The following is an 8,868-nucleotide window of genomic DNA, read 5'->3' on the forward strand; positions in this document are numbered from 1 at the left end:
AACACTGGTTGGAAACTCTGCAATACTTCAGAAATTTTGGGATCAACATCCCCCATTGCCGAGTCGCTGTCCATAGCATGCAATAAATAGACCACATGGAACAAGTCTAGACTGTCTGTATATTGATATTTGCCTTGAAGTACCACAGTATGGCCCTTGTAGGGAATTGACAACCATTTTTCTGTCCAATTAATTTTCATGTGACTAAATTGTTCAAGCCAGTCCATGCCCAACACTGCATCATAAGTCTTTAGGGGAAACACCCGAAAATCAGTAAAGAATGTGTAGCCCTGAACTGACCATGGAATGGAGCTGAAAAATTGGGAACAATTAACATTGCCTCCATCAGCCACTTGGACTGTCACAGGATGAGGTAGAGGAGATATACCAGAGAGCTGCCCAGCTAATGTTGAGCTAACAAATGAATGTGAGCTGCCTGAATCTACTAACAGAACAATAGGATGCCCTTGGCATTCGCCCGAGAATTGTATAGTCCGGCGCGAAGGAATCCCTGAAACTGCTGACAGTGAGAGAGACAGTAGCTCGCCTGGTGGTGAGAGCCCAGTATCCACTTCGTTAGTGCTTGACTTGTCTTCAATTAATTCCCACAATTCTTCCAGGGCATGAAGTTGGACTGTTGGTGCACAACGATGTCCCGGCACCCATTTTTCAGCACACCGGTCGCATAACCCACGAGCTCTGCGATAAGCCTTCAATGATGCAAGTTTATCATCCATCTGACGAGAGCGAGGCAGGGAATTCAGCTTGCCAGAATCAGCCACCAACGCTTCAGGTTGTGGGGGTCGGGGCAGGGGCAGCGGAGAATAAGCTGGTCTTGTGGAAGAAGTGGATATAAACTTGCGATGATCTGCTCGCCCCGGCTCCGAGACTTCCTCCTGCAATTGGGCAAGAGCACAAGCAGTATCGAGAGTCGAAGGTCGCTGTAACAATACAACAGACTTGATATGATCTTTTAAGCCATCAATAAATCACATAGTGTAGAAGCGAGGGTCTGTGTGAGACTCATAAGCCAATAGCTGATCTACTATTCCTGAGAATTGTTCAATATAAGCTGCTATGGTGGTGGATTGTTTGATGTGGAAAAGTTGTCTAATGAGGGCGTCATGTTGATCCCGACCAAAGCGTTCAAGGAGTAGTTTGGTGAATTCTGCCCAAGGGAAAAACCTAAACCGCGGGCCTAATGATTGCAACCAGCGAGAGGCTGGTCCTGTGTAGTGCATTGTAGACACACGGATCCAGGCGGAGGGATCAACATTGTATAAGTCAAAATAGTCCTCGCTACGAGTGATCCAAAGACGTGGGTTTTCACCGTCAAATGGAGGAAACGGAACCTTCGGTAAGGGACCAAACTGTGAGGACTGCGTGAACCCCGCTGCGGGCTCTCCGCTGTGACTGTGTGGTGACCCTAGAAGATGGGAAAATGTGGGCGAATTGAACGGGGGCATACCATTGGGCGGGAGGTGGGTGGACGCGTACACGCGTCCAAAACCAGCCTCCCGACGATGATGGTCGGAGCAATGCCCGTCGGGGCCGTCGATCCGCAGACCGGTAGATGGACGCGCAGGGCCCGATCCGAATTCGCCGAGGATGCCGGGTTGTAGGTGCGGCGGCTCCAACGGACGACGTTCCCCTGGTTGAGGTATGTTGGCGACGGCGGCTTGGACAGCGGCGACGCCGCGTTTGACCTCGGCGACCGACGATTCCATGGCGGGGCGCCACGCCTCGAAGGCCGCTGTGGCGGATTCCAGCGCTGAGACGCGCGACGTCGTGGCCGCGGCGACCCGATTTGCTTGTTCGGTCGCAGAAGAGACGAAGAACTCCAACTGCGCCGTGACATCGGTATGGATGTCCGCCTTGAGGTCGTAGAACTGGTCGGCAGCAGACACCGCCGCCTTCTCCAGTTCACCAACGCGAGACTCCCATTTGGCGTCGTGGTCGGCGAATTTTTTGTCGAGTTCGGAGATGAAGGAGCGAGTCTGTGCTTCCAAGGCGAGTTTGAGTTGGGGATCCATAGCGCCTAGGGTTTTGGCGCGGCGGGTGTAGTGGATAGAATCCAGATCCGAGGAACGATGGTCTTTGATACCACTGTTAGCTTCCTAGAGGAAAGGGGAAAGCAAGACGGCGGCAGGGAAGGAGAAGACTTGGAAGAGGGGAAGAAGATAGGTAGTAGTGTTTTCTGTTCTTTTTCCATGTCCCGGTTTACAGACTGAAGTCATACATATGGCACCACGACTGGGCCACACTATTACAGTCAACGAACCCACTCTGGACCGGACACCTTGCTATTGGGCTTAAGCTTCCTTTTTAATCTTGGCTGTAGCAGCACACCCTCTTCTTCGCTTCCGGTCTCTGGCGCAGGTTCACTTGTCTTGGCATCCTTGCGTGTGCTAACATTTGGTCGACTCACAGGAGCCACAGAGGGGAACTGTGAGGCGAAAACGGGAAGCAACAGGTGGGTAATTGGGGTTAGCACCTTGGGATGAACTGATTGCTTGCTGACGCGTTGTCGCGCGTGGACGAGAGGCGGGGAGGCGGAAGGTTTTAGGCGAGGACGGCGACGAGGTTGCGCCGCTTCAATCTGTTCTGCGGGGACGAAGGGAAATGTGGCTGGCTGTGAAGCGGCCGTCGGGCTGTAAATGGGCCGAGAGTTTATTTCGGTCCTTAAACCGTTTTCGTAGCCCACTAAAGTTCTGGAGTATAATATTATTGTAGTATAATATTTCACTACAACACCCCTGATTTGATAAATCATATAAACGCTAGAGAAGTGTACCGTTCAAATATTATAGCTACTCCTGAGAATTATAACCTCAGCACTTACATCCTGTTTGACGTAGATATTGAAACACATAATTTGGAATTGGAATCAGCTTTTCTAAATTCTATTGTTTGCACATGGAATTAAAATTTAGAATCAGAGACCCAATTCTCTGAAATTGGACTATAACTACAAACTCTATCTCCCATATATAGAACATCATCTGCCTGTATTGCGTGGAATTTGACCATACAATTCGAAACTCCAATTCAACGACCTCTCATTTTAATATCATGATTGATTTAGTATTGAATCTAAATCAATTTTATACCCTTCAAAATCAATATCTAAACGGAGCATTAGGGAATTCAAGAGTTCTATTGATTCGCATGTAAACACGGCTCGACGGGAACATATTTTCTATTCAGATAGGGAGCATCGGCATTGGAATGTAAAGATGCATCAGCGGGCGGTGAATATCAGCATGGAGGAAATAGTGCAAATTGAGGAGGAGCAACGGTTCGGGAGGAGACGGATTGACAACGTTTGCTCTCGCTGTCGGTTAATTGTCGCCTTTCTCTACCAATGAAGAGTGATTGAGAATCGCTTCCTTTAGAGAAGTTTGTGAGGCTATTTCATTTTTATTTAATAGATTCCACGGCAACGTTTCTATTATGAATGATGAAGCATATTTTGCCGCCCCATAATTGCGAAAATCTCAAATCCGGCTGTTCTCCAACCCCACGGCGGCCCCGGACCGCACCCAATGTACGAACACCTCCCCGCGTTCCCGATCGCGCCGGCCGCCGTCGGCGACTGCCGCGGCATCCCCTTCGACCCTTCCTTTCTCCCGCGCCTCCTCCTCTCCGCCACCTCCTGCACCTCCCCCTTCCTCGCCGAGCGCGCAGTCTCCGCCCTCCACGCGACCGGTCTCAAGCTCGGCGCGCTCCCCTCCTCCCTCCCGGCCTCGAACGCCCTCATCTCCGCCTACTCCCAAGCGGACCTCCTCCCCTCCGCCCTCCGCGTCTTCTCCCTCCTCAGCCACCCCTCCACCGCCTCCTACACCACCGTCCTCTCCGCGCTCTCCCGCCACGGCCGTCCCCACGAGGCGATCTCCCTCTTCGCCACCTCCGCGTCCGCGGTCGCCCCCGACGCCGAGCTCCTCTCCTGCCTCGTCTCATGCTGCCGCCGCGCGTCCGCCTTACTCCCCGCGCGCGCGGCGCACGCCTACGGGATCAAGAACGTGGCGGCGCTGGCCTTCTACGCCTCGGCAGGTCCGGCGCTGGTCGCCTTGTACGCGAGCCGCGGGAAGGTCGGTGCGGCTAGGAGGGTGTTTGGCTACATGGACGGCTTGGACGTGGTGTCCTGGAACGCCATGATCGGCGGGTTCGCTAGTGCCGGGATGGACGAGGAGTCGTGGGCCTGCTTCCGGGAGATGCACTCGAGAGGTGTTCGAGGGAATGCCCGCACAGCTGTGGTGGTGCTGGGATCTTGTGACATGGAGTCCGGCAGGCAGGTCCATGGGACTATAGTGAGTAGTCATGGTGGTTCTTCAAACGCCATTTTGTGGAACGCGTTGATGAGCATGTATTCGCGTGCCGGCTGTGTCACTGATGCAGAGAGGGTGTTCCTGGAGATTGTAAAGAAGGATGTTGTGTCATGGAATGTGATGATCGGAGCGTTTGCGAAGAATGGATATGGAGAAAGGGCCCTTGAATTTGTGGACATGGTGTTGCAGTGTGGTATGAAGCCAGACTCTGTGACATTCACGGCCGTTCTCATGGCATGCTGCCATTGTGGCTTGGTTGATGAAGGGCTTGTACTATTCCAGCGCTTTGTGTCAGTTGTTGGGCTCGTTCCAACTATGGAGCAGTGTGCTTGCATTGTGGACTTGCTTGCACGTGCTGGGAGGTTTCTGGAGGCCTTGGAATTTATCGGCCAGATGTCAGTGAGACCAAATACAGTTGTCTGGGGTGCTTTGCTGTCTGCAAGTAAGATGCATCACAACGTGGAATTTGCAAAGATTGCATTTGAACAACTGGTTCAGGTGGAGCCTGAGAATGCTGGGAATTTTGTGACAATGTCAAACATATATGCAAAGGCTGGGATGGTAGAAGATGCAAAGAGAGTGAGGATGATGATTGATAGTGTAGAGTTAGCGAAACCTTCTGGAAAAAGCTGCGTGGAAATTTTGTAGTAAAGCATAAGACTCCATGGACTTGTCAGGGTTTCACATCTTCAAAGAGGGTAGGTTTCAACTACTTTATTACACATAAATCTCTTGTCACCCTAATTGTTGAACACTAACAGAATTAGTGACCTGAAAGACTACTGTTGATTATATGATTGATTGTTAATGTTGGTTTGCCAGAAAGGATTGCAACAGGGCAAACCAAATCATGCGATTAGTGATATGAAGAGACTTGAAGTGCCTGCATGTTTTGATGGTATTGTAATTTCATGTGGTTACAAAGCTGGTATTCTACATCATCGGTGCAGCAGTTTTTACTTACTATGCTTCCTGTCTTGTACAGCAACCAGGAAGCTGACTGAAGATAAATATCAGCAAATGTTACCACAAGAGATATAATAAAACTTATCCAGTAACATATACTGATCTCCTTATTATTTCACATGAAATGGTGGCAAAATAAAACGTATCCAGGATGAGGATGGAGTCAATTCAAAACTGCTGCTGTTCCCTGCATGCATAACTCATCTCCCAGCACCCATCCGGTAGAAGTACTGGCGGTATAAACACATCATGACAAAGCTTTCATGAGAAGATCTTTGACCTTCCGACTAAAGTTGTCTATTTGAATCTGCTCACATTGAGATAGTTCTATTTGCAGACAACAAAAGATTGATATGGAGAAAGGGCTCCTTGAACTTGTAGCCAATGGTTTGTGACTTATAAAGACAATTATGCATCATGGACAAAATTTTATCTAGTTCTTAGTTTTGATCATTCCTGAATGTTCTTGTTTCTAATGAGAGCTATCTCACTGAGTCACCAGGTCGTGACTTCAAAGCAATCTCTCCATATTTGCGAGGGAAGACTTTTTTGCCTCATTCTCTAGACCTCACTCATGTTGGAGCCTCCGACATTGGGTCTGTCCTGCCTCGAATGTTCTTGTCTTAGAGCCTTCATAGATGAAGGGTATTTATTCAGTGATACAGTAGTGGGGTTCATTATCTACACCACTTTGATCAATAAATTAATGTTTTATATTCACATACAAGCTTCTTGTTGTGCATGTATCTATTGTTTCTTTTGGTAAAATCAATTGCGACACAAGTCTAGGCTTTGACTGTTTTGTTGCCCATCCTTATTCTTATCTTCAGCGAAAGGACCTCTAGCCGAGTTGGTTAGATGGTTCGAGTAACACTCCTTAGCTATTGAGTTCGAATCCTAGTAAGAGCGAATTTCAGGTTGAGATTAAAAAAGATCACTCGTTAGTTCTCTGGTCGTGTGCACACGAGATGGACTAACTTATGGGGACGGATCCTCGTGTAGGGGCTAGGAGGGCTCAAAGCACGAGTAAAGATCTGACATATAGGGGGCGGACCCTTATATTGCACGAGGGACCAGCTTTCGTGACCTTTATCGGTCGGGGCTCCGATTGAGCTTTTTCTTCATTTAATACCGTGGGGACGGTCTTTCCCCTACCGGCCGAGTTTTTGATTCTTATCTTCAATGTTTCTTCTTCAGTTAGTAACAAATTTGTTGAGTTGCGGCTTGAAAGGATGGCAGACAAGAAGATCAAAGGGACTGATTCATCTCGCATTATCTCTTCCACAAAATATTTGCAAAGTTCAGTAGGGCCTAAGCTAATTGAAGGTACTAATGAAGATGATCTCAATAACCTCCAGAAAACAGTAAGTCACAGTGCCAATTTTGTGGCATCGATGCAGCAAGAACATCCTATAAGCCTTGTATTGACTGAAAACAAAAGCAATTTGCAAGAAATTTTAGTTGAACAGAAGATTCCTACAGGTGTTTCTATTAATCTTTCACCAAAAATGGATAGCAGTGAAGTGCCATGCAAGGCTTATAGCAGTGAAGTAGATGATCCAAACACAATGAAATCAAACACATCTAGTTGCATGTTTGAGGCATCAAAGCAGCAAGAATGCCCTATAAGCCTCAGTTTGCTTGACAAGAAACACGATTTGCAAGAAGTTTATGTTGAACAGAATGTTCCTTGTGGTGATTATGTTGCCCTTTCACCAAAAGCAGACAGTAGGGAATTAACATCAGCCAATGAGGTTCCTGATGGTTTTTTAACTTTCTCTAGAAAGGCTTATGAATCAAAGGAAGCCCAAGATGATTATATCACATTGGAAGCTTCAGAAGTAAATATATGTGCAGCTTCACACTCCATGCTTAGGTTAATTTTAGGGGTCCAGGTTGAGGCTTCTTGATTGATTCTGGTAAGGTTACTTATGAAACACCACCTGCCATCATGAAAAGGGTGAAAGAAGATAGACCACTGATCGCCTACAGATTTCATAAGCGCCAAATGAGCCTAGGAGACACACGGCACTGAGCAGATCATAACACCAGCAAGTACTTAAGAATGCATAAAACCATTGTTCATACTACGACTCTCACTGAATCAGTAAAGGTTACTGCTTCAAAGTTGGGTGACAACATCAACTAGAAAACTCACAGGACACAGGCAGCAAAGGTAACTTAGAACTGCTATCCCGTCCTTATAAATACTTGCTCTGGGACATAGACTCATTTGTTTCTATAAGCAGGAGAGTGACCATATATTGCTTGGGTTTGATAAGCTAAAGAACGAAATTTCATAATGTAAACATCAAACTGACTTTGCAAAATTATCAGTATTAAATGAGCTGCAGAGAACAAAGAAAGATTCTCGAGATGGAGCCCGCTAAAAACTGTAGATGGAAAAGCTTCCGCAAGATGATGTGGTGCGGTGGTGCCAAGTGCTGCTATTAATTATGCAGTAAAGGGGATTAGGTATTCACAATTGTGGTTTTGTGGTGATTTCATGGATATTTAATAGTGTGTCACATCAAAATTTTTAATCATGGTATAACCTTTAAGATGATTGAGTTTTATGAGATAAAATTATTTTTATAGGGATGAAACCATGTTAACTCGTTTCCAAGGTCTTAGAAACAGTATGAAACCTCTATTAAAAGTGATTTGTTTTATCTTCACACATCTTACTAATTTCAATTAGCTATTGAGTTGTAACATTTAATTGATATGTTAGCCTATACAATATTCTTAGTGAAATATTATATTGAGAGACATTGTTTTATTCATAACGTTTTTAATGATGTAGCAGCGTTGGAAAGAGTGCTATGAAATTCTTATTGTAAATAGCCTTTAGGACAGGACCACAGGAGCAGTTCAGCACATGCTACCACACTCACTGGTACTGTTTTGATCTCCTGATTGCTTCACGAGAAATGAAGGCAAAACAAAGCTTCTCAAGATGGAGTCCACTGAAAACTGTAGATGGAATGTTTTTTTAAAGGAACTGTAAATGGAAAAGCTTCCGCAAGATGATGTGGTAGTTTCAGGGAAAGATGCTGTTGGGGACCTTTGGCGTCCGAAGGTCCTCAAAAACAGGATTTAACAGTATTTCTGCAGTACAATGTGTGAACAGGTATCCTCGGACTAAAGTCGGCATTGCAATAGACCGGAATAATACGAAGGTTGACACAGAGCCGAAGGTGCGAGCAGGAAAGCTTCGGCGCGACAGCAAAGAGTGAAACCGACTTAAAGATGAAAAGGCTATTCAGACCTCGATAGACTACTATAGAGTTATTATCAAATGTAAAGGGCATGAATGTAATTTTGTAAGGGCTGTGTCCTGTGTCTATAAATAGGTGAACAGTATCCCCGTACTGTTCACGCTGACTTGACATTCACTTTTTGCGTCACGCTTGTATTGTCATCCCTTCTCGACTAAAGGTACACTTGTAATTCAATAATATTTCCGTTTATGCTTGATAATAATAAATAATCGTTCATGTTGTCTTTTATATCCTTTACACTTTCTCCTTCGTCATTGTTTAATGAACTTATGAAGGTACGTCCTTCATAA

At 46.2% G+C, this 8,868-nt stretch overlaps 2 protein-coding genes across 3 annotated transcripts; one reads left to right on the forward strand and one right to left on the reverse strand.

Annotated features, from left to right (window-relative positions):
* Positions 1 to 415: 415 nt before the first annotated feature.
* Positions 416 to 2,620, reverse strand: LOC118473415 (uncharacterized). Its single transcript, XM_035962756.1, has one exon. The coding sequence runs from the start codon at positions 2,031 to 2,033 to the stop codon at positions 990 to 992; it is 1,044 nt and encodes a 347-aa protein (XP_035818649.1). The 5' UTR covers positions 2,034 to 2,620; the 3' UTR covers positions 416 to 989.
* Positions 2,621 to 3,458: 838 nt separating this feature from the next.
* On the forward strand, positions 3,459 to 6,021 carry LOC103639494 (pentatricopeptide repeat-containing protein DOT4, chloroplastic). 2 transcript variants are annotated; one of them, XM_008662247.3, is made up of 4 exons: positions 3,476 to 5,026; positions 5,151 to 5,226; positions 5,314 to 5,530; positions 5,632 to 6,021. In XM_008662247.3, exon 1 carries the CDS (start codon positions 3,546 to 3,548, stop codon positions 4,974 to 4,976), a length of 1,431 nt encoding a protein of 476 aa, XP_008660469.1. In that variant the 5' UTR covers positions 3,476 to 3,545; the 3' UTR covers positions 4,977 to 5,026; positions 5,151 to 5,226; positions 5,314 to 5,530; positions 5,632 to 6,021. The 2 variants fall into 2 exon arrangements, with proteins under 2 accessions (XP_008660468.1, XP_008660469.1); XM_008662246.4 differs by having other exon boundaries at positions 3,459 to 5,026; positions 5,314 to 6,021.
* The last annotated feature ends 2,847 nt before the right edge of the window (positions 6,022 to 8,868 follow it).

The sequence above is a fragment of the Zea mays genome, chromosome 9, assembly GCF_902167145.1.
Source record: "Zea mays cultivar B73 chromosome 9, Zm-B73-REFERENCE-NAM-5.0, whole genome shotgun sequence".
NCBI classification, from domain to species: Eukaryota; Viridiplantae; Streptophyta; class Magnoliopsida; order Poales; family Poaceae; genus Zea; species Zea mays.

Bases quoted from the DNA above. Each gene is read 5' to 3' on its own strand.
- LOC118473415 (XM_035962756.1), bottom strand. From the start codon at position 2,033: ATGGATCCCCAACTCAAACTCGCCTTGGAAGCACAGACTCGCTCCTTC.
- LOC103639494 (XM_008662246.4), top strand. From the start codon at position 3,546: ATGTACGAACACCTCCCCGCGTTCCCGATCGCGCCGGCCGCCGTCGGC.